At 33.8% G+C, this 26,013-nt stretch overlaps 1 protein-coding gene across 1 annotated transcript in view; it reads right to left on the bottom strand.

Annotated features, from left to right (window-relative positions):
- The window catches only part of LOC118183124 (uncharacterized), a 356,054-nt gene that overhangs the window by 181,329 nt on the left and 148,712 nt on the right, over positions 1 to 26,013 (bottom strand). The window contains exon 5 of the mRNA XM_085817140.1: positions 2,332 to 2,429. Coding sequence (XP_085673266.1) covers positions 2,332 to 2,429 — 98 coding nt within the window. The remainder of the gene's footprint in view (positions 1 to 2,331; positions 2,430 to 26,013) is intronic.

Genomic DNA, 26,013 nt, shown 5'->3' on the forward strand with positions numbered 1-26,013 from the left:
GCAAACTTACTGATTAAGAAGTTGAAAGATTCAACGATCTGCCGAAATAGGCACACAGGCCGAAACGCGCGGTTCTTAAATTTTCTACCTAGCAACTTTCACGCTCGCGATTCAAGAAGCACCCTTACAATCTCGTTTCCCTTCTATTTAAACTCAATTTACTTCTGCTAAAATTTGAATACTCTGCGCGTTCTACCACGATTTACATACTCTGGCATTGGCAATTCTAGGGGAAAGTAAAGGCTTGACAAGAAAGATAGCTTAAACTTAAAATAAATGTTAGTTAAAATAAATATAAACCCTACGCAATTTAAAAATGAAACATGGTATCTGATTATTAGTACAGAATGCAGCAGAAATACGGTCTTAAAGTAAATTAAGTTTAACAAGTGTTAGAAAAAATAAGGGTGAAAATGCGAAAATATCGAAACATTGAATAATCCAATAATATATGCAGAATCATTTCTCTGTTACGACAAGAAGTATTAATCTGAGTGTCTTAAACCATTTAAATCCGAGTTAAATCTGACTATATCAAGAGTGGTTTTCTCTTTAAATTTAATGCATGTGTTTATCATTTTTAGTGGGGATATTCTTTCTTCCCTCCGGAAACTTGCTTTCTTGTAAGAATTGAAAACTTTTAGGAACGTTTCAATACTGTAAATCATATGCAATGAATTCCACCATATTCTTATTCTTCCCGATAATTATGGTTTGTGAAATACAGTACTCACTACTATATGCAAATACATAACACGCAGCACATTATTATCTCAAGTTGAGAGCAAAAAATACGTTTGAGAATTTCATGGTGTGAGGTTTATTATTTTATCTATAGCATATTGTTACAGAACTAAAGAAAGAATGTAAATATATTACATTAAAAGTTTATAATTTGCTACTAACTTTTATATAGTGTTCGTGAAACAAAACCGAAAGTTAAAACAATTATTTAGAATGAAGCATCGAAAATAAATTTTTGAATATTTTGACAATATAAATTATCACCTGCTATTTGACAGTTTAGTTTTCATGCAAAATGTAGCTTTTAAGGAAGCCATGTACACTAGGTTACGTTTGTGCTCTTTCTGAACAAAGTTATTTGTATCCAGTTACTAATAAACGGTGTTAAAGACATAGCTTTTCGATATCTAAAGCTATGATAGGTAATATTGTCAACAAGAAAGGGAAAAATGACGAAGTTTGACTTCAAGTGGAAGAATTGTTCCAAATAATCTGGAAAAATTGTTCCAAATCTAAGGGAAAAACGGAATGTTTCAAATGTCGCAAAGATGTTTAATGTTAAACGAAAGTCTGCCAAATCAAAGAACAGTTGTAGAATCATTAAAATGCTCAGTGTCAAGTATAAACAAAGTTATTAATGCTGATTTGAATGTTAAAAAGGCGAAAAGGTCTAATGGGCATCGTGTTTCTCAGTGACATATCACCGAAAGCAGAAATGCGCTTCAGAATTCTTGATGAGAAACATTTATTCTGACAAAAATGGAAAATTTTTGTCACGACTGAAGAATCCTGAATGTACTTAAAATACTGCAAATAAAAAAAAGAGATCCATTTATTATCCTCAAAGAGTAGAAAACTGTTTTGAAACATGGTGCAAAGAATCTAAGGAATTTTTTTCAAAATATGAAATATCTTCTCTTTACACGCGATGCCGTCAATCAGTAAAACCGCATCAAGAGAAAGCAAACAGCCACACGTCAAAATCCATGTGAATTTCCTGGAACAAAATGGAACAAGAAACGGGAATCAAGACCGTATCTTTCACGCGTATCCCTACTAAATCTTCTAATAAATCATTCATGGATCATAAAATTCATGGATTTTTGCGCTTTTGGACTTTCAACAAGCGGATTGTCCAGACGTCGACCTGAAACCCTTCTTGGACATTGGAAAACTATTCATGAGAAATGAGATAAAATACTTCTTGCAATACTGCAAAAAGCTTTACTGTCTTCGAAATTACGGTGTAAAAAGACAGTAAAGACTAAGGGTTATCAAAGGGAACGTTTAGGTATAAGTTTTCCGTAAATTCAATAAAATCATCTAAAAAATATGCAAACAGACTCTGCATTTCAAATAAGGAAAATTTGTACTTTTAAAATGTTCCAAATTTGTAATTACTCCTAATTCAGATTTGTGCCGTAAATATTTGACATAATGGAAAATATAATCAAAACAATAATCAAAGAGAAATAGAATATAATCAAATAGGAAATGTCGACAATTTCAGTAACAATACAAGTTAAAATTTTAAGGTTTGTAAATGTACAAAACTTATAAATATTGCTTTTTATTGCTAAAACTTACCAAATTCTGCAGATTTCTTTTGAAATCAGAATGTTTCAGTTGCATACGTAAATCATCGGTAAGGTTGAGCTGCATTTTAATAATGTACCGAACATTTCCTGAAAAGAAATAATTTTAGTGATTTATCACAACATTAATCAAATATTTTTGTCATATTTGTAATCAAACAGAAGAATTCGAAATTAGGGAAACGAGCATCCGCAAAGCAAGAAAATACACCAGTAAAGCCAAATAAACTTGATATACGTTTTTTATTTTTAGATTTATAATTTCATTTTATTGATTGTCCTCTTTTTCCTCCACAGTTTTTCTTTTCTTCAATTCCTTGTTGATAGAATATTTTCCTTCCAGGTCTACGAATTAATGGTACTTTTCCAGAATCCATATAAATTTCTGCTCTTTTAATCATGATATGTGTATTTAGATAGTAGGTACAAGAAGATTCTATTTTAGATGACGTATTAAGTGAATTTGAAAACAAATTTAATTGGGAAGATAGTAAACTCTTTTCCTTAAACATCATTGGTAATTAAATTATCTTATCAAAAGCAAACTCACACTTTACTCTTTTTCTTTGTAGTAATTGAATAATATTCTTGAAGGAAAAATCTATCTTTACGAGTCATTCATAATTCTTTTGAATTATAGGGAAGATGTTCAAATAATGTGAATTCAATATCAATAGATGTGGAGATTCTTAATTACCTAAAAAAGTCTTTGCAAGAAAGCTGATTCTGATCTTAATGCCTTTCATTTACATGTTATTTAAATCAAGTTTCATTTAAAAACTTATTTTATAACGAAAACATTAAAGATTTCGAGACATGAACATTTTGTGAAAATTGAATTGAAAAAATACATATTTAAAAAAATAATTCATATGTATTTAGCTTTCCACTTGCATTTTTACTTCCAATGCCAGACATCTTTTGGCTTTGGAATATTGCTTCATTCTCTTGTTTTCTTTTCTAACTTTCTAAAGGCCGCCAAGTCTAGGATATTTAGATTTCATATAAAGATAGTATAATAGTGATAAATAACAAAAGATTGATACATTTGGATCTTTCTTTTACAAATGATAATTGTGTTGCACAAAAAGGCAACGAAAACCTTTTACCTAATGTACTGTTACAAAACGTCCAGCTGCGGTAAGATAGCTTCCCCGCAAGACGGGTTTAGGGTGAAAGATAATGATAAGGAAAGGTTGCATTTCCATATTTGTCGAGAAATCGGCCATTGGCGATATGCCGTGGACAAATGGAGAACATTCTGGAACGAATTCTAACCAGTTTGGCGCAGAATGTTCTCGAAATCTATCAAATCGATCGTCAGTCGAGCGTCTCGCAGTCTATTGACTTGGTCGTCGGAGTATCGTGAGTCTAGCGAGTGGCCCAGAATGTTTTCGAAGGCAGCCAAAAAGCTACATAAACCCTGCTAGTCCGCGGAGTAGAGTAATGTTTCGCAGTCTATCGAGTTCATCGTCGGAGTATCGCGAGTCTAGCTAGTATAGATAGTATAGTCAGTACTTTCCGGATATCAAGCTATTTATTCTTATTCTGTTCATATTACTCTTGAAAAATATATTATTACGCTTGAAGAGAAGTAATATATTATTACTCTTGAAGGGAATGCACTTAAAATGTCATGTCAATCAAAATGCCATGTCAATCACAATACCATGTCAATCAAAAAATCGTGAACACAGTTATTACTCGAAGCATCTAAAGCCGAACTTTCTTTAACGTCTGACATAGTTGTCTTTTTGCCATGATTAGGAAAAAGGTATTAACTTTCCTTATTAGTAATGATTTAGCTAAACATATACGAGAAAACTGCGGAGTGTACCTATTAAATCTGTATACTTTTCGCTTTGAAATTTTGAAACCATAATAACAGACACTGGCTGCGTAACCTCAGACAAAAACATATCGTTTAAATTCCTTTTCTTATGGAAAAAATTTTAAAAGAAAAAGGCGGCATTACCATTATTATGTACGTTTATTGCGTATGGTTAAAATCAATTCAGTTCTAAAACTTTTTGGGAGCAGCGCATACAACAGAGCCGTTTGTTACGCTTTCATTATTCAAAAGTAATGCAATGTAAACGTTAAATAAAGTAAATGCATTTAATAGGGAAAACATACTCATAAGGAATTACGTTTCATAAAGACAGTGCAGTTTCATATAAAGATGTTACATTGCAGTTACATAAATATAATGTTACTGCGCTTCATAAATGCAGTCCAATTACATAAATACAATTTTATATTTACCTTCACCCATACTTGAAGATGAGAGTTAAAAAGTCCTTTCACGAAGGAATTCTTTCCCTCAATCAAATAGCCCTTACATGCTATGGCATAATCAAATAAAACAAACCAAACCTGAAGCTAAAACTGAATTCCATTTCGGAGATAAATATGGAAATAATTTTAAGAAAGCCTTGAAACCTTCACAATAAAACTTCTTAAATTATAATAAATTCTATTTGCGGATTTATAGGTACGACTTATGCTTACCAATATTTCATTCTAAATAATAACTTCATGATGAGTATTTCATATCTTTATGAGTATTCTACTCATTTTAAAATAAAAATCCTTAGCATAAAATTAAATTTAATTTGTTTTAAGTGTTTATAACGATTTATATCAAAAACGAGGCTCTGTCGATAACTCTTTCGGTTGCTCCCTGAAAAAGTGCGTTAGGATTAAATACTTGTTTTGCTTTAATTATGTAATAGGTGCCTCTAACATTTACATTTACTTCCAGAATTAATTTCCTAATATATTCACTACATAACGTAAGCTTTCTGTGTATTAGAGAGCTTATCACAATTTTTAGATTATTTCTAATTTTAAAGAGAAACACGGTCTCCAAGATTAAATATATAAATTTTATAATAACAGTTCGTGTACATTAATTTTGATGCAAAGTTGGAAATAATATACACTCTATAAGAAAAAAATCAACTTACCAAGAAGGAATTATATCCGATTGCTTTTGAAATTTCGTATGCGTAAATGTTTTGACCAAATATGCAAATGATTAAAATTTGGTGTCCAATGAATGAATAGTGTGATCTCCAACACATCGGAACTGCGCATCCATCAGATGTATATAAGAAGCTGTTCTTGAACTTTTATTAAAAACTTCTGTTGCATTGCGATTTAGGATATTTTTCAACGTCTGAAAAAAATGCCTCGCCGCAGGATTCGAACTCATTACGAGCAACTGTCAGAGTTTGAAAGAGGTCGTATCATTGGATTGAAAGAGGCAGGTTCGGCAAATCGGAGAATCGCTCGTCATATGGCTCGAAGCGATTAGAAGATGCTGGCAAGAATGGGTGGACAATGGCAGATTTTAGCGTCATGTTGGCAGCGGTTGACCTAGTGCCCCAACAGATCGGGAGTGCAGAGTGATTATCAGATCAGCTGTCACAGCGCCTGATTCATCGCCATCAACCATCAGACGTGCCGCACACGAGTGTTCACCATGGCTGTTCTCTTCAACTGTCTGTGAATTTATCTACACTCGTACTGACGTTACGTCACCTGCCACTCACGCGTGCATACTGCTCAACCAGATTACAGTGGTGCTTGACTCGATAAGGTTAGAATGATGCTGACTGGGGACGTATAGTATAGTCTTTAGCCACAAATCCCGCTTCCAACTGTGTCGTGACGATCATCGAAGATCGTAATATCGGCACCCGAGACGCCCAGAGCAGGGTGACGGTCTTGCTTCCACTATTACACGCCACACAGGCCTTCAACCAGGGTTATGGTCTGAGTAGCCATATCCTTTGTATCCGGACCCCTTTGGTCATAATTAGAGGCACACTTATCGTTACGTCGATGACATTCTGAGACCTGTTTTGCTACCGTTCCTTTTGCAGAATTTTGGCCTTATTTTTCACCAAGATAATGCAAGACCACATACGGCACGTTTTGCTATAAACTGTCTTAGAGCTTGTTAAACACTTCCTTGGTCAGCCAGATCTTCAAATCTCTCTCCCATGGAGCATGCCTGGGATATGATGGGAAGGCGACTGTATCTGCCAGGGAATGTTGATGACCTAGCCCGACAGTTGGAGCAAATTTGTCAAGCATCCCAGAAGAAGATCATCTGGGAGCTTTATTAGTCTATGCCACGCCGTGTGGCAGCTTGCATCCAGGCTAGAGGTGGATGAACACCTTACTAAGCTCGTTATTTTGTAACTATGTAACTCTGAAATAAATCATTCCATTGTTCTGAAATGTTAATCATTTGCTGTAGAGTGTATTTTATCGTAAGTTTGTGAATAATAAGATAATTGCTGGATGTAAAAGAACGATTATTCAGTGTTGAAACATGATGTTTCCATTCAGTAATTTGACAGATAACGTGCAATTCAGACTAAAAACGATTAAAAAAATATAAAATTACAAAAAAAGTATTTATTTAAAATTCATTAAATAATTATTGAAAGGCAAGGAGCAAAATACTTTTTTATGTAGTTTAATGGGAACAAAACATTAATAATTCTCTAAAAGCATTAATCTACAATTTTATTACGAAAAATAAAAAATAGGCACTTGCATAATAATATCTAATAATAGAACTGCATTGTCAAAATTATAAGGCATTATCTTCATAAATTTGAAGCTTTTATTATTCGTGATATAAAAATCAAAGGTGAAAGAGTTATTTAATCTTTTATTTCCGTTAAATTTTATGATAAACAATTTTTCTCCTTCTAGTTCAATTGTCATTTTATGAGATTTAAATAGTTTTTTCCTTGCTTCTGAACCTAAAATCTGTTTTCCCCTGTTTGCTGAACTCAGAAAACTTTTTAGCATGTATTATTAATTAGTTTCGATATGCTATCAGATACAGAAATTTTATATGATAAATATAAACAAACAGCAGTGGAATAATAAGCTAAAAATCATTCTGGAACAAATATTAGATTTTGAATTAATTAAAATATTCTTAAAATAAATTTTAAAAAACTATGCGCGAGACCAAGATGTTAAAAAAGAAAAGAAATCGCGTATGCTGTCGGGCAGTTTTGAATTAAAAGGTTCTATACTTGCTTAGGTTCCAAATTATACTTTTCAAAAAACTGAGTTGAATAGCAAATTAATGTTATTGAAATTGAAATTTTTAATCGAATTGTACATTAAAATTAATTTTAACATATCTTACAAAAGAAAAACAGGAAAAGCACTATTTAAATTTTATGATTTTTTTTAAGGACCGGCCAGATAAAATTTTAAATAAATGTTTATATTTTATGTTTATATTCAGCCACACAAAGGGAATAAATTTAAGTAAATATATTTATATGGGGGATGTCATCTTTCTTTACATTCAGATAGCCTTACGTTATGCGCCTATGCGACATCGAGCCGGACACATTGCAACACTCGTGCGGAATCAGCGGCTATATTTCACATGGAGGTAGGAAGTAAGAGGAAAGGCTCTAACTGGCTTTTCCCATTCACTACTTTGAAGCAGTGCGATCCATTCGTGGAGACCAAAACATTCAGTGACTTGCCATTAAGGATCAATGTGTTTTGATATGATCGGATGCTAACATTTCGTAATTACGTCTTAAATATACGTAGTAAATGTATATATTTTCTTTTCCTACAATATTTCTAAGTATGTGAAAAGAATGCGTTTTTAAACAACATTTCATTCTGAACGGAATTAAATGCTATACGTTTTCCAGAACAGTTTAATCTGCATTAAATATTTTCAGAAGTTTTCGTTAATTACAGTAGAAAAAAATTAAGGTAATTCGATTTATTCGATAGAATTACAAAAAATAAGATCAAAGTTTATTTTATTATTAATATTAAAATTATGCATTATATCCTTTCTAGTTACAGAGTTTCTTAATAAAATACTTTCTCAAATATCAGATGTTATTTTAGCTTCTGAGGCATCTTTTAATTCGGAAATCTGAGTCAATTTGTAATTAATGCTCTGTTCGGTTCATTTCTCTGTTCACAACTTTTATTTTAATAGTGAAAATATGTTAAATATTGTACCCATTGATTTCCATGTACTTAAATTTCTATAAATATTTCTGAAATGGAATAAAAAAAGGATTCTATTTTTCAATATTATTTAAAACTTGCAAGTGAGTTATTGCAAAATGTAAGGAAATAATTCTTTTAATACGTATCAGATTCTTTTACCCTTAATTTCAATAAATTACATATTCTAAAAACTCTTCTTTACTTCCTTAAGTACGCATCTTATAGAATTTGCTTTACAATATCTTTTAATACCTTTTAACAGATTGCTTTCCAGTACGAGCAATCCTTGCTTAAATAGTTTTATAAACGTATTTGTCAACATAATTTCAATTTATGTTTACAATTAATTGTTAAGTTTATTATATCTTTAGATAATACTTATAATCATTTTAAATTTAGATATATTTATAATTAGATTTCTTTACAGTAAATTTCACAGGAGTTTTTGAATGAATAAATCCTTCATTTCGAAATACTTTTATAAATAATTTAATTAATATCTACGTATTTTGTTAAAGGCAAATACATGCTTTTTGAAAGCATATGGTTAAATATCCATATGTATTTCATATTTTTCATTTTCGGCGTGTATAAATCTTTAATTGTTGTGGATTTACTACTTTTCACAATAATTTAGCACGTTTCAGAATTTTTTACACAAGAAATATGTATAAATATAATTTGAGCGAAAATTACATGCATTATGTTAATACCCACTCAAGTTTTCCTTCTAAATTCCTCCCCGGTGGTGTCCCTCACTTTCCACAAAAAGTTCTTGCATGCTTTACCCTATTTAATAAAAACTTAACCTGACCTGTGAGTCTAATTACAAATATTTTAACATGGGTAGGTTTATTTTTTCATCTAGCCTTCAAGTTTTAAACTTTTGACTTAAAACACGTTGTAGGATACATTCATTAACAAATTCATATTTTCTAGTAAATATACTTTGACAGAGCATTCAATACCTCTTTTAGCTATTTTACCCATTTTAATAGTTCTTTCATAATATAATAAATAATAACTATCAATATCCCATTTAAACAACCTCACTGTCATGAATCAGATCGCAATCTTGATTGCCTTACTCTGCATAATATTGCTTCATTTTTTAAAGCAGGTAAAACAGCCAATTGATCTAAATTCACAAATTCTTGAAATTTTCATACTGCGAGGTAATCCAGAAGGTAACAATATGCAAAGTAATATTGATATATCGATTAATAACATTGATGATGCTTTTTTCGCGTCTTGAAACTCTTTCAAAAATAGCAGACCACTACTCAAGTTTATATATTGAATAACAATAATTTTTGCTACGCCGTTTTTTCCTTCAAGGAAGGATATGTAAGAAAAAGAATTATATGTGAGATGTAAATTATAATTTAAATTAGCAGTAGTCCCTTAATGCTTTATTTGGTATTTTCTCTCTCTATTCTAAAAATAGCAATCTTTTTCTGTACTGCGGCATTTCGAGGCTAATCCCTGTCATATGACTCTCTTACATAACGCTGGTGATGTAAATGGAGTTAAAACTCAAACAGCCAATAGTATTATTTATCCAAGCAAATGCATTAGTAACCAAAACTCATTCCGAATTATGATTTCAATCTGAACACAACTGCACTTGCTTTCTATACTTCAGCCTCGCTGGACTGTTTCTTGCTGCCTTCTTATTGTAACGCTATTAGAATGCAAACGTTTTGGAATAGAGACGAACTGGAGTGCCAAGTTGTTTGTGGCCACAACGTGTTTACTGAAATAAAGATGAAGATTTAATCTATCTCGACTGCCAGTTTCCTAGTCATTATAGTTGAACATTATACGCAATCAAAGTTTTTGATGTTTATTACGAAATCAGTATTTCTGCGTATCTGTGTAACCAATATTTATACAACATTATACCTTTAAAGTTTGCTTTCATTACATATATGTGCAAAATTGGATTTTAAGAACCAAAATCTTGCGCTAATTCAACTAAGATTAATTAAATTTATAAAATTATGAAATTCCGAAATATGGTTTTGATAAAGCACTTTTTTGGCCTACAATCTACACTAATATTAACTGAATTACTTCGGATATCTGCTGTATGTTTATTATTATCTATCTAATACAATTAAGGTTGGGTTTTGCAATTTACGAGAATATAAAATATTGGAAATAAAATTGTAATTGAAATTATGTTTGTGTATAAATGTAAGATATAACGGAATACGATAGCTGCTTTAAAAAAAATAATTGACGACCTCAAAATTAACATTCTAGATTTGGTGATCTCCCTTTAAATTCATGTGTTATCCGAAATTCGATATCTTTCGACGTTACATAACACTGCTTGTAACTAAAACTAACATTGATCAAGCATAGTTTGTTTCTAGAATTGCACTTACTAAAACTCTGGCGTGCTAACTACGTCATTAATTCTGCGTCACTTCTTTTCCCATCTTCTATCTTGCTAATAGCTCCTCGCTCTGGTTCCCTGTCCAAACTGCTTGCGTCTTAATTTTAAGAATCAATGTTCATAGTAATTTATCGTATTTCGATATGATTGAATCATAGAAATGTCTCGCATTTCATTATTATTGGATATACATCTATAGAGATGATTTGATGTGCGCAGAAATAAAGACTGGAAATTCCTCCAGTTCCATGTTTAGATAGCCTCATCTGTAAGCCTTCATTCTTAACCACGACGACTGCAAGCACATTCCTCCTCTATGCTTTCCAGAATTAATACATATCTTTTGCAAAAAAATTAAAGCACCTTGAAGGAAGTGGTTGTTTTTAATAAAATTGAATATTTGAATATGTGCATAGTTAATACACAGATAATAAAATGATAAAAATCAAGATCATAGTACCTGCTCACGGCTCACAATCACCCAGTGAGTGTTCAAATTAGTATTCAAATTGGTAGTTGGTCGAACTGCCCCTGGCGGCAATGCATGCTTGAATTCGTCGAGGCAAGGAATTGTAGAGGTTCCTAATGTCATCCTGCGACACATTCTGCGAAGCATTCATCAGTTGTCGCTCCAGATATGCGATATTTTGTTGTGCACGAATCTGGTGGCCTACCATGTCCTAGACATGTTCAGTTGGTGAAAGTTCTAGTGACCTTGCTGGCAAAGGAAAAGTATCAACCACGCGGAGACAGTCCAGAGATATGCGAGCAGTATACGGCCTGACATTATCTTGTTGGAAAATGAACCCATGATGACGTGCCATGAAGGGTAATGAAACACAGGCCGCAGGATGGTATCAACATATCGTTGAGCTGTTAAAGATGTACGGAGGATGACTAAAGATGACTTGCTGTCATAAGAAATAGCGCCCCACACCATCACACCAGGGATTATAGCTGTATGCCTTTGTAAAACAAAGGCTGATTGGGACCGCTGGCCCCGTCCTCTCTAGACACCTCTCTAGACGGTGGTCATCTGCTTCAAGAGTAAAGCGGGATTCATCGCTGAACACTATACGACGCCAGTCTGATGGCAGCCATGACGATCGGCTGCGACACCACTCCAGACGACAGTGGGATCAAAGGCAAACGTCTTAAAGGCCTCTGAGAGCGTAACTCCGTCTCAGACAAGCGCCGTGAGATGGTGGACGGTATCGCGGGAGGTACAGACGTGGCTGTAGTGCGTTGAATAGTCAATAATGATACCGTTGGGACGGTTCGGGTCTGGCGAACAATCATCCTATCTTGCCTCGCATTTGTGATCTTTGGTCTTCCAAAGCCTTCATTTTGTCGGCAATTTCCTTGTAGAATGCCAACATCTTTGCATAGCAGTGTCTGTACGCTGCAGGTGACGGCCTATTGCTCGGTATGACAACCCAGCTTCACGCAACCCTACAATGCGACCACGTTCGAAGTCGTTTAGTTGTCTGTAAGGTCTTCGATATCGTCGTAATAGCATCTTTAGTTGCTTTTTTACCGAATTACTTTGGGAGCAACAAAAAAGATAAATTTTCCTATTATGTTACTGGTTTTATACTTTGCGAATTGCGTACTAGAAATGCACGCGATGGTCGCAATTCCTGCTCATTTGCCTTGAAACTTTGATCATTTGCATGTTCGATCAAGATATTTTTGCATACCAAATTTCGTCACGATTTCGTCTTGGTACTTTGATTTTTTTTAAAAGAGTAAATTTCTTTAGTGGCCAAATTTTACTGCTTTTATTAACAAATCGGGCTTTTTTCATTTTTCATAGTAGCTTGATCGCCCGCTAGCTTGAAGAATTACGACTTTTTTAACAAATTACTGTTTTTTCCTTTTTCTCATGCTTTAATGGCCCAGTTTTTATAGTTTTAGCTGAATTTGCCATTTTCACTTCGAAAAAATTTTTTCCATCCTTCTACAAGCCAAGCGCCATTTTTTGAGCTCTTCACACGGTTCCCGAGGTTTCCGGCCCCCTCCGATAATAGGAGACGAGTTACAGATAACGAAAATCACTTCGCATTGGCTAAACGCCCACAACTCTTCGCTCCCCCCTACCTACGTCATCCAAAAATAAGACGCTTGAATTAAGCAGCCATTTTTCTGCATGTTTCCAGAGGGACAGCTTTACGTCGCCAAAGGTCAGTTTTTTGTTTCTTTTGTTACAACTTTTTCTTGGTCTTAGCAAGACCCACTGAGTTGTTCTTTCCTCAATTTTATTTTATATTGATTATTAACTACAAGTTTTCTTACAGTTTCATAAAATCTACAGTTTTTAAAAATTAAATTGTTAATCTTTAAGCTTGCAGGCCCAGCCCGAATGTATTTGTATTTTTAGGACTAATAGCTCATCGCTATTTATTTTCGTTTTGATTTTAATTTTAGACTAGATTTAGAAAGTTTGATTTTGATTTACATATTTTAACACCTTAATGTGTCTTTCTGAGCGGACGTGTCGGGAAATTGGAACAGAGAATTGAGACTATTAAAATTTCCAAGACACTTCCAAACAATGTTTGAAAATTCTTTTTAGAATATTATAGCTCTTATATGTGAAATGTAATACTTTTTCTTATTCTACCTGTCCAAACAATGTCAAAAAAATTTTTAGCGAAAAAGTTTCAATTGTCTGTTTCGGCGAAACGCGTAATGGGGTTAGCTTGATTCGACGTTCAAATAATTGAAATTTCCCTTGAAAAGCCTGTTTGGATGTCGAATTGGGCTAATTTACCATTTTCCGCTTACTTTTTAACTTTTTCTGTTATTTAATTTTATTGTATTTATGTTTTACATGTCTAATGATTTGCTTTTCATGTGTATTAATTTTTGAAAACGTCTTTAACCTTTTGGAGCAGCAGCTCTTGGTAACTTTTAGGCGAGCTTTCTACAATTTTTATTTTTTACTTATTTTGCAGCATATTGCGCAAGATGTTTTCTTGACCAAAATTGTTATTACTGCTTTGCTTGATAAATTATATATATATATATATATATATATATATATGTTATAAGGTATACTCTTTCCTTTCTGCATGCCTTCGTGGGTTGCACACTCGGCGAGCATTCGAGAGGTCCAGGTTCGAGTTCCGGTGAAGGCATTGCCTATTTTGCCCAGTCTACTGCTTTAAATAGAATCCTAATGACTCTACCTTTGTGTGTATGTGCATATATTTTATTTTTTGTAAGAGGCTTATTCATTATTTGTAAAATTAATCCTTAATGTTATAAAAACTTTTTACTATATGTGACTGAAACCTTCGAGGCAAAACCATTGAAAGCTATATTACAGAAGATGAAAAATATTTTGTTAAATTTTTTCAAAACATTTAAATAAAAATATTACCAACAATTATTTTCTTCTTCAAATTATTTTGTCTGACAACAACACTTAACAATGCTCATAAAAATAAATGTCTTAGTAAAGTAATAAATAAACATAATCAGTCTTAAATTTAAAAAGTATATGAACTCATTTAAAATGCAATCTCACCTTAATAAGGACACTCTGGTGAACTAATACAAATTATAATTATAATTTTATCTTGAATGTAATTACAATTATAATTTTATCTTGAATGTGTACGCAACTAAATAGCGTCATAGGAATGAAAAATGTAATAGGATAGAATGTAGGAAATTTTAAATCTTTTCCTCTTTATTGCATCTCTTAAAACATTTACATAACTGAGTAAATTTAATTAGGAGCTTGAATATGCCTCAAATCTGAATAATTTCCATTTCTTAGACGCTATGGATTCAAAAAACTTATATGTTTTTCATTAGAGTTTGGATATTTAAACTGACATTAAAAGCGAATGCGGAATACTTTTACGGATGTTCATAAACCTTTCTAGCGTGCATTTCAACCTTACTTTCATTTGTGAATGATATGATTTGATGTTCCATTATATAAGCGAATTTAAAACTACCTTTTTTTTTCTCGGAAAATCCATTTAAACGTTGAAAATTCTTTTTAGAATATTATAGCTCTTATATGTGAAATGTAATACTTTTTCTTATTCTACCTGTCCAAACAATGTTTTATTCTATTTATTTGATATTTCTTTGGAGATTTGTCTTTAAAATATAGCTTTCATACGTATGACAATATTAAGTTATTCTTCTTACCGAATGTCCAAAATGTGCATTTAGTTTGTTGCACATTTACATTCAATAGTAGCGCCGATCAATAAGCCAGTATTTGCTTTCTGTATCAAATTTTAGATAAATTTGCAAAACCTAGCAATGAAAATTCAATCCTTTTGCCTTTTTATAGGATTTACGCGTATGAACTTGTAAATACATTAAGTTGGAAATAACAGTTTATGTTGCACTAATTTTGGTTTGAAGCATTATTCTAACTTAAAATGAATTTTTAACTCTGACTAAATACGATGCAAAATTCAGAAAGGAGTTCATTTATGAAGTTAAGGACACATATATAATGTCATTTCTAATGTAATTACAATTCTTGTTTCTCTGTTATACTGCATATTTTTAGTTAATTAATAACTATCACATATTACACAGTCATTGGTAGGGAAGGTGAAGTGGAAGTCAATTACTTAATTTCTCAAATGTAAGATGAGTCATCTTATGGTAATGTTTCTTAAATAATACTATTTTATTTGATAAGTTATTTTTGCATTTCCCGGTATACTACGGAACTTTAAATGAACACACTATATTCCCACATACTATAGTCTCCAAATCAAAGTACTGTTAAATTAAATTCTTTCTCATTTTTGTAGTATCCTCTTATTGGTAATGAACTTTTCTTTCAACATATAAGTTCTGTCAGATATCGTTCAAATACTCTTTACGATTAAATTAGCAATAGCGAGATACTTGTATTATCATAAATACTGACATCACATGGTTTTGTTACATTTCTGCTCATATTCTAAATGTTCCCGACGGTGCGATAGACGAGAAACATGCACGATTTCGTTTTTCATATAAAGCAGTTATCAGTGAAATAAGTATTTATATCTGCCCAATGTTTTGAGACTTGCCTCGAAACCAAGGTTGAATTTGGGAAAGCTTGATGACATGAATCCTAATCCGAACCATGAGGTACCTACCTGCAAAATTTCGAACTCGTCTGTAGAGACATTAGGTATTTTTTTGGAAGCAGGAGAAGTGAAAAATAAGCAACGTCTTCGCCGGAAATCGAACCACGGATCTCTGGAATACGCGCCCGGCGTGCAGACCACAAAAGGCACGGTAAGAAGACGGGGAAAATACGTTATAAGTCTTTTAATTGTTTGAGTGACTAAGTAATAAAATATTTTATTTATCTTTCTCATATTTTTGCAGTTTTTGATTGCCTTGTCTGTCCATTACCTTGTCTGTGCCTTCTATCATTTAGTTGTTTAACATACAAAAGATTCTCTCTGAAGAAAGCCACCACAATTTTTTTAATCGTTTCAAATAGTAGAGATGTTACGTTTCAGATAAACAATAAATATTTTACATTTATGATCATTATTTCTTTTTAGAAAGATATTATGTTCAGTATTAAAGACAGACATCGAAGAGGATCATCGCTACTGCCGTGGATAAGCGGGCACATTCGAAGAAGTTTGTGTTTTATGAACTTCATAAAACGTTCCTCGATGTTTTTTAATCATTTCCTTATGGTACTATTTAAACCCTCATTAAATGTAGAATCTTCTGTCTGAAAATATATTACATTAGATAAGAATATTTCTGCGTGCGTACTGGTTCGTAATAGATTGAATGAACACAAGACCGGCGATGTCGTGATAGAATTTTTTTACCAAAATAAACACTTTACAGTGCTGGAACTTTCTAGTAAAAGTACTCGAAGTTTTTCTCAGTATAACAAAACATAACCAGTAGTTACCACTTCAACGACTAAGAACATTAAACACAACGCAATACAACGCGCATGTAAAGAGCGAAGCTCACTGAAAACTGATGCTGATGAAAAAACCGAACACTTTGATGCTTTGGTGCACATTCTTGTGCACAGCAGGAATTAATCCTGCTTCTAATACCAGATGACTTAAGGAATCCCGCGTGGGGCCTCGCTTCTGAATGTTCATCGTATCTGACAGAAGAGGTAAAAGATAGTGAGCGCTTTGCCTCGGTAGTCTCACTGGCGGGTGAGATAATGAGAAGAACTGGCTGAGAGTCCAATCAGGAGCTTCAGTACTGTTACATGATTACAAAATACCAGCAGATAACAATAAAAAGTTATTTACAGTATATTACAACATTTACAGTCTTGTAACATATTAAATTGTAGGAAATGGTGTGAATTATTACGGCAAAAATAAAAGGACTATTAGTAGGTAAGCCATTCGCTAATTTAAAGCATTTCTGAAATGCGGGGAAGCATTTATAGGTGATATCCAATCCGGTGCTTGGAGTAGTCACTTGGGAATATCTGGCACTTCTACAATCTATCATCACGTGACTCCTTACTGCACAGAAATTTAGTTCAAAAGTCCTAAACATTTCAGTAAGCAGAAGAGTATACTTGAATAATTTATCAAAATGATGGGGAAAATGAATTAAATCTAAAACACACTGAAAACAGTTAGTTTCTTGGTCAATAAAACTTCATACAGGCAAGAGCAGCTGCTCTCTCCGGGCTTTTATAGCTTTCAACGGCAGCCGAAAAATCTCTAGTACCTTCCATCGGTATAATAGCTAATAGAGAGTCGCAGCCTGCTGATAGCCCAGCACTAGAAAAGGATATCGTTAAACTAACTGAAACAATGAAACGAGTCTAACCATATCATGCAGAAGGTAAAGTAACTGTTCTTCTGCTTGAGATTCTAAATTATTGCATTAGCAAGATATAAATTTAGAACAGAACTTCATTATATTTTTTACTGGCGATAAGCATTTTCATTTACACTAGCTACAGATTAATATATCACCTGAGTTAGTTGGCCGATCATATTGAAAAGCGATTGAGATAAACTGATTGATTACCAGGATGACTTTTCGTGCGCATACTATTAGACGATCTGGAAGTGATGAAAAGGCTCTACAAAGTATTACGTCAAGTATTCCATATACCTTATTTTAAATTAGAACTAGAGAAATATGTTTTCTTTTCGTGCAAAATTTAAAAGATAAATAATATATATCTTTTAAAATTTGCACGAAAAGAAATATTATATAGGGTATTCAATATATAATATAAGATATATATAATTCGTTATATACTATATAATATAAAATATTAATATTATTACCCTCTATAATATTTTAAGTTTCTCCTGCTCATTAAGACAGATTAGGTTTACAAAGTGAATTCATTTTAAGGAAATAATATCATAATTAATGTTATTCTTTTATTCAGGTTAATATGTTATTCATTTTTATACTAAAAGTATTTACACGTAAAGGTTTACATGTTAAAGAATGAAAATTTTTGTTTAGTGATTTAATTTTTGCTTAATTTGTTTCGTGGTTTCCGTATCAAATAACAAATATATAATAAGAAGGATCAAGAAATGTACTATTAGCCTATAAGTTATTTCTCCCGTCATCTCAGCGTGTCTTCGTGCTATAGTGGTCTGCAGGCTGGAACCGTATTCCAGAGTTCAGCGGTTTGATTCCCGGAGAAGGCTTTGCTCACTTTTCATCTTGCCTGCTTCCAAAAATACCTAATGTCTCTACAACCCAAGAAACATGCATACATTTATTTTTTTATTTTAATCACACATGGTTTAAAAGGTGATTGAGTGTTTATATGTTAATCCAGTAAGCATATGTAGGAATCGTAAGATAAAATATATCATGAAAAAGGCTAAATATATCATAATAATAAAATATATCTATAAAGGATTTCATAATCTAAATAACAAAAATCTATGCAACTGATAGAATGATGCATATAACTATTAGGCGAGGAAATATGTCAAACTGATACTATTCCATCGTATATGGTTTTGCTTTCCAAATATATTTATAATCGCTTAATAGTTCTAACAGAAACTTAGCTAATTTGGTTTTTGAAATATTGTGGAATAGAATGTTACTTTCATCGACAAAACCATGGAGGAATTTTGTAAACTGACGAAAACTCTCCAAAATAAAATCACAACTACATGTATAAAAAGCTATATATTTTATATTCAGCATTGGACAAAATAACAAACTAGAGCATATTTTAAAAGCAAACAGCAAATTTTGTGTGAAATAGCGCAGAAAGTGGAGGAAAGTTTTAGAAAGATAAAAGTTTTGATAGTCGTTAAAATTATTTGGATTAGAAAACTCAAGTGAAATTATAACATTGCGAAATTCCGTAAAATTCTTATGTTAAAAAGCATGCTTTCAGCGTGAACTTCTATTTGTTATTCCTCAGTCTGAAAAGAGCTCGGAACTTAGCGTATTGAGTACTAATATCGAAGAGGTTCCTAGAAGCAATAATATTGTTAAAACCCAATAGAAAAACTTCTAAACCAGAAATTATCATCAGATCAAAGCCTCGAAATTTTGGCCTCTTACTGGATCGGTAGAAACCCATGCAGTTTTCTGATGAATCGGTAGCAAGTTGCTTTACATAAATAAATAGATAAAAGCTCGAAGAAATGTAGAATTTTTATTTGCCTTCAGCTAAAAATCCTAGAATTGGGGAATGTTTATTTGAATTTCATTGGATAAGATGTTTTATATCAGATGCAACTGATGCACAGCAATAGCTACCACTAATACAAAGGCTCAGATGCTACCTAGACCGATGTGTTTAGCAAACAATATTAATAAATCTTACCGTTAGCAAGAAATTTTATGACTTTGTTTTGTTCTTTACATCCGAATAGCTTAATGACAAAAATAGAAACTGTTTGATGTCACTGATTCCATTGTGTAGATTTAATAATTTTAAAGGTGTTAGTGTATGCTTCATGCATGTATATATTTTATATCCCACCTTATGTAATTAGATTGCATAAAAATTGAACTCTTGACAGCCTACCTATGCTTTCCAGTTTAAAGTACTTAACCATTCGCGGACTACTTTTGCTATCTGGATTGTACGATTAAATTCTATATTGTACTTTTAGTTCGTATCTCGGAAGTTTAAAAACTGTACAATAATTTGCAACGAGTACAATGTACTCGTTGCAAATTTTGCCATACTGAAGTAATCATGAAAATTTAAAAGAAATCAAACTTTTTTTGAGAATTGAGTTAATAATTACTTAATTATATCGAATTACACTGCGTATAGTAATCATTCGGAAGGAATATCAGGTTCAATGTTTCTTCTTACCTTCTTCGGAAACATACAATGACCTGACTAGAACAGAGAGCTTACTAAAGCTATGTTCACTAATTGTAGTAAGTAGACAGGATACAGACGAAGGGTATACAAAACCCTTTATTTTTTTCTTTATATACAATGACTTCCGTACTTCGGAATACAATGACCCTCCACTCGGGGTCTAACTTAAAAGATATCAAAATAAAACTAAACTCTAATTTAACTTTAGAATAAGATTGGCCTTATAATAACAGGAAGCGTATGTAGCACAGAGACTGTGAACACTACAATACGTTTAATTTATCAAGAGGATTAAAACCTCTGGCCTGGAAGGCAAAGTAGCAACTGCGTAACTTCTAAGGTAAGCGGCCTGCTTCGAACTCACGGCTTCCTCTCTTCTGCTTGGCAAAAAGGCCACACTTAAATACTTGGCGTTCGCCAGACAACTTTGCATAAACTCCTTCACGCTTATAATTCTGGCCGGAAGTAGAAAATAAGAAGTGATAGTAAAGATTTAAAATAAAATAAACGTTAGTAAAACTTAAGATCCATACATACTTCCCGCCAGAGTTAATTAGTTTGAAACTGAGGTCTAAAACGACCTTGTTGAAAACTTTTAGCTCTAGAAACTAACGCGAGGCCAAACTTTTACAAACATAACTTAGCTAGAAACTAGAAAATTTTAAAAGAAAGAAATTTGTTACAATAGCAGGTCCCGGAATATACAACAATCTTTTTTCTTTTTCATCTGTACTGCATCAAAACAGGAGCTTTATTCAATTCTGGTTCCTTCCAGAGATCTGGAAGGAAAACTAGTTTAATGAAATGTTACAGAATGACATTGCAAATAACATATAGAATATACTTTTCTTAACATTCTTATTTCATTCATGACTATTTTAATTATCTCTCCCCGTGCTCTCTGACATGTGTTGTAAAAACACCAAACACGAATGTGTTTCTGTCTATGTGTTCAACACTTCCTCCTACAATCAAAACACTAACGTGTTAAAATTCAACATACGAGACCTCTTAACACACCCTAATTTCAACTCTAGACCCTGAGGTACTATTCTGAAAGTGGCTAACTCTAAAGTGTAGCGTCAGAGAGCCTAACTACATCATTCAACCTTTAACACATATTCAGCATGATTTAATCTTTACAGTCACACGAATAACAAATTTTTTAACATTACTTTCACTTTTACCATATCACGTTATTTCTAAACATTCAAAATAACAGTTCACATGTATACAAGAACATATCAAGATGCCGTTAATTTTACACATTTGAAAACATACATTAGTAGTACATTGTTAACTTCTATTCTTTTCAAAGCAAGTGTCAATTCTTTCTACATTGAAATAATACTCTATTTCAAAAAGTCTTTCAGACTAAAACTTCTTTCTTGTTAGAATGTTTTAAATAAAATTTATATAATAACTTTTTACAATATTTAAGTCTTTATACAACGCTATTATACATCAACTTTAGTTTTACGCGCGAGTAATTGAAAAACATAATAAGAAAATCGGTCACAACTCATTTCTCGCCCTTTTGGCGATAAAGGTAGACCTCGCATGAGGTAAAACTTCTTCAAATCTGCCACTTGCAGTAAGAATGAAAGATTAACTTAAGTTTGTAAAGTAACACAAAATTTTACTTATCTTTGTAATATTCAGACATCCTTTTCTGGGCCCAGTCTTTAAAGGTGCTGCAGACCGTTGCTTGGTTGATCCTCCTTCTTGTACGGGCTCGCCCTTCAGTGCTTTCCTCTGGAAGCTTCCGTTTTTCACCACTACGGCCACCCTTGAACATCTTCCTTCTGTCCTCTGCTTGTGGTCTTGGCCGTTTGAAGGCAGCTGGTCTTGGTGGAACCGGGAAACTTCTGTCGTGATCCTGCTTGGACCTCGTTGTTGGCCGTTCAAATTTTTCTTGTACTTTTTCCTCCGCCGCTGATGGCCCTTCCGCAGTTCGGCGACTTTTGCTGCGGAGAGTTCTGTCGGATGAGTCAATCTTCCGTTTCACAGCCGGGTTATAGTTGCCGTCCTTTCTCCCGGTCTTTTCCACATACGTCGTCCTTCTCCCTTCTTCATTCTGGGGGTGTTCGTGAACTCTGTTTTTTGGACGGTGGAACGACTTCTTTTTCTTTGTACCTTCAATTTTTCCGCGGGGCAATTTTCTTTTCACTTGCTTCTGTCTCTCATTGGCTTGCCCTTGTACTTGTCGTTTTCCCACCTCTGGAACTTGTACCTGCGGTGTCTGCCGTACCGGATCCTGCAAAAGATCTGAAAAGATTTGCATTTTATTACGGTCATAGAATGGTTTTATCTGGTCAATGTTTGCGGAACAGGTTTCGCCATTTCTTGCCTTTAATACTACAACAGCGTGAGTTATTTTTTCTATAACATATGGTCCTTCAAAGCGTGGGAAAAATTTGGCAGTTTTATCTTCTGGTGCTGAAGAAAGTGAATGCTTAATTTTTAGTACTTCATCCCCTACTTTATAAGTTACTCCCCGTCGTTTCAAATCATAATAGAGCTTCTGTTTTCTTTGTGCTACTTCCGTATTCTTCTTTGCTTCCTTAATTAGTTTTTCTATATCACCCATTTTAAATTCTGGGGCTCTTTGTTGCACATAAAATAATTTATCTAACGGTGTTATAATCTTTCTGCCTAGAAATAACTCAGCAGGAGTTTTGCCCGTTGTATCATGTTTTGCGGTCCTAAGGGCGAAAGCAAATTCATTGACATAGTTATCCCAGCTTTTATGAAAATTTTTAACATAACTACGGATAATTTTCACTATATTTCTGTTGACCCGTTCCGCTATATTTGATTGCGGCCGATACGGGACCATTTTTAAATGACGTATGCCCAGTTTTTGGCACATGTCTTCAAATATATTACTTACAAATTGAGGACCATTATCCGATATAACTTTTAGGGGCGCCCCGTATTTTAAAATATATTTATTTAAAATAGAATCGGTAACTAATTTCGCGGAGGCTCGTTTTAAGGGAACAATTTCGGTCCATTTACTAAAATGATCAACTATAACAAGGAGATAGCGACTTTTGTTTAACTGACTTTTTGGGAAAGGGCCCAATAAATCGATACCGATTATTTCATTTGGAAATTCGGATTTAATACTATTTAGAAACCCGGCCGGGCGGAAATTAATATAATTAACGGCTTGACATGTTGGGCAGGACTGGACATACGCCCTTGTTAACTTTTGCAGTTCAGGAAAGTAGACTGCCTCGCGTACGCGTTGAGTAGTTTTTCGAATACCAGCATGAGAAGCTAAAGGGCTGTCATGGAGCTCTTGCAGGATATTTAATCTAAGACTAGCTGGGATAACAGGTCGAAATTCGTTGTTGGAATTCGTAGTTTTTGTATAAAATAATAGACCATCTATTAGTTCGTAATGGGCCGCCCTATTTCTTATCGCCACAATATCTTGGTGGCTAAAATTTTCAGGATCCTTCAAATACTCATAAATACTTCCAAACTCAGGATCCTTACCCAGTTCGGTTATTACAGTTTCTCGGGAATTTATTGTACACGCTGTCAGCATTGCAACTTTTACGGTATTACCCTGTTCGTCTAATTTAATTCGTGACAGGGCATCTGCTACGATATTTTCCTTTCCGGGGGTATGCTTGATTACCAGATTATATTCTTGCAGCTTGAGTGCCCATCTTATTAACCTTGGGGATAAATTTTTTCCAGAGTACAATCTAGTTACCGCCGCATGATCAGAATATACTGTTATCGGCGCCTTTCCAAAATAGACTCGGAACTTTTGCACTGCTAACAGAACTGCAAGTGCCTCTCTCTCGGTCGCGGAATAGTTTCTTTGTGTTTGATTTAAAGTTCGGCTAAAAAATGCCACTGGCTGCTGATTTTGCGAAAGTACCGCTCCTACCGCATAATCCGAAGCATCCGCTGAAATTTCTAAATTTTCATCCTTTTCAGGAAATTTCAACACAGGGGCTTGCGTTAATGCTTGTTTTAATTTTTCGAAAGCACTATTGGCTTCGGCCGTCCACGAGAATCTTGCCTTTTTCCTTTTTAATTTTAACAATGGCTCAGCGATAGCCGCAAAATCTTTTATAAAGGACCTATAATATGAACAAAGTCCTAGAAAAGAAGAGAGCTTCTTTGCCGTGTTTGGAGTGGGATACTTTTGTACCGCGATTATTTTTGATTCATCTGTCTCGATCCCTTTTTGCGATATTTTGTAACCTAAATATTTTAATTCAGGGGCTGCAAATTTGCATTTTTCGACATTAAGTTTTAGACCGGCCTCATTTAATAAAGAAAACACCTGTCTTAAATCCTGTACATGTTGGTCTAGATTATCACTAGTAATAATGATATCGTCTAAATAGATAAATGTGGACTTTCCGAGAACAGGTCTTAACACAATGTCCATGCATCGCTGAAATGTTGCTGGGGCGCCTGAAAGGCCAAACGGCATTCGCAAAAATGCATAAGTGCCAGACTTGGTTATAAAAGCAGTCTTAGGCACGTCCTCAGGCCTGATCCCTATTTGAAAATAACCATTCGTTAAGTCTAAAGTTGTCATAAATTTGGTTGATTTTATGTTCCTTAAAATTTCTTCTATAATCGGTAACGGATATACCGGATATTTCGTTATGGAATTTAATTTACGGTAATCAATAGCGAATCTCCACCTTTTTGGATGCTCCAAAGGATAATCATTATTTTTCTTACATAAAACCACCGGACTAGCATAACTACTTGAGATAGGCGTTACGATCTTTTTACGTAGCATATCGGTAATATGCCATTCTATAATTTTTTCCTTATTCTTATCATACCGGTATGGTTTTTGACGAACCGGCAATGCATCTCCGGTGTCAATACTATGGTTAGTAACCTGGGTAAATCCTGGAATATCACTAAATAAGGAAGCAAATTCACTTACCACTTGTCGGATTCTATCTTGCTCGTCATTAGGCAGGTGGTCGAGATTTACCCTTGGCGGTTCAACCTTTTCTACACGCACTGGCTTCATCGTCAGCTTAAGAGACGCTTCATTAAAATCCAGTGTAGCTTGTGCGTCTGAAAGAAAGTCTATTCCTAGTATTAAGTGTGCTTGCAAATTCTTTACTATAAAAAACATCACCTTTACTTGTTCGTCCTTGATACGGATGTACAAAGGTACTTTACCTACGCACTTACATTGTTCTCCTTGCGCCGCTAATACTGTTGTATTATCCGCATTATATATGCGGTATTTGCGAAAATACTTTCTAAAAAAGACTTCTGCCACACAGGAACACTGCGCGCCGGTATCCAGGAGTGCGGTGGCCGGGATATTATTTACCAAGACTTCAATCTTCGGAAGAGTTAAATTTTTCACCATTACTGTATTTAACTTGTAGGAAGAGGGGTTTTCGTGGCCTTCGGATTTCCGCACCCTCTCGTCAGCAGAAATCCGTTTTAGTTTAAATTATTTTTTCTTTCGGTGCTTTCCTTCTTTCTCCACTGGCCTTGAGACTTTTTTCCTGGGTTGCTATTGAACTGTCGACGTTCGCCGGCTGTTTTTGAATGCTCGGGTTTCCTTGCCCACTGATTCGCTTTTTCTCCGTAGCCATGTGCTTGAGTTTGCTGTAGTCTTGGCGTACCAAATTGGTTTCGCTGTTGATATTGGCGTCTTCTTTCGACGTCCGCCGTTCTTCTACTTTCAAACTGGATTGCTAGCTCAAATAATTTTTCCAGTGTAGTCGGATTTCTCAATTCAATAAAGTCTTGCACTTGGGGTAGTAACCTCGGCAAAATCACTTGAATTATTTCAGGATCCGGACGGTTTCCATACAAGAGCTTGAAAACGTGAATTTTTCTTAAAATAAACCTGGAGAGGTTTTCCATTCTTTGTTGATATATACTGAAAAGTTCTGTTTCTAATTTCGCACGATCCC

Source organism: Stegodyphus dumicola, chromosome 1 (assembly GCF_044657685.1).
Source record: "Stegodyphus dumicola isolate Sdum_Otavi_A_Nest chromosome 1, ASM4465768v1".
Taxonomy (NCBI): domain Eukaryota; kingdom Metazoa; phylum Arthropoda; class Arachnida; order Araneae; family Eresidae; genus Stegodyphus; species Stegodyphus dumicola.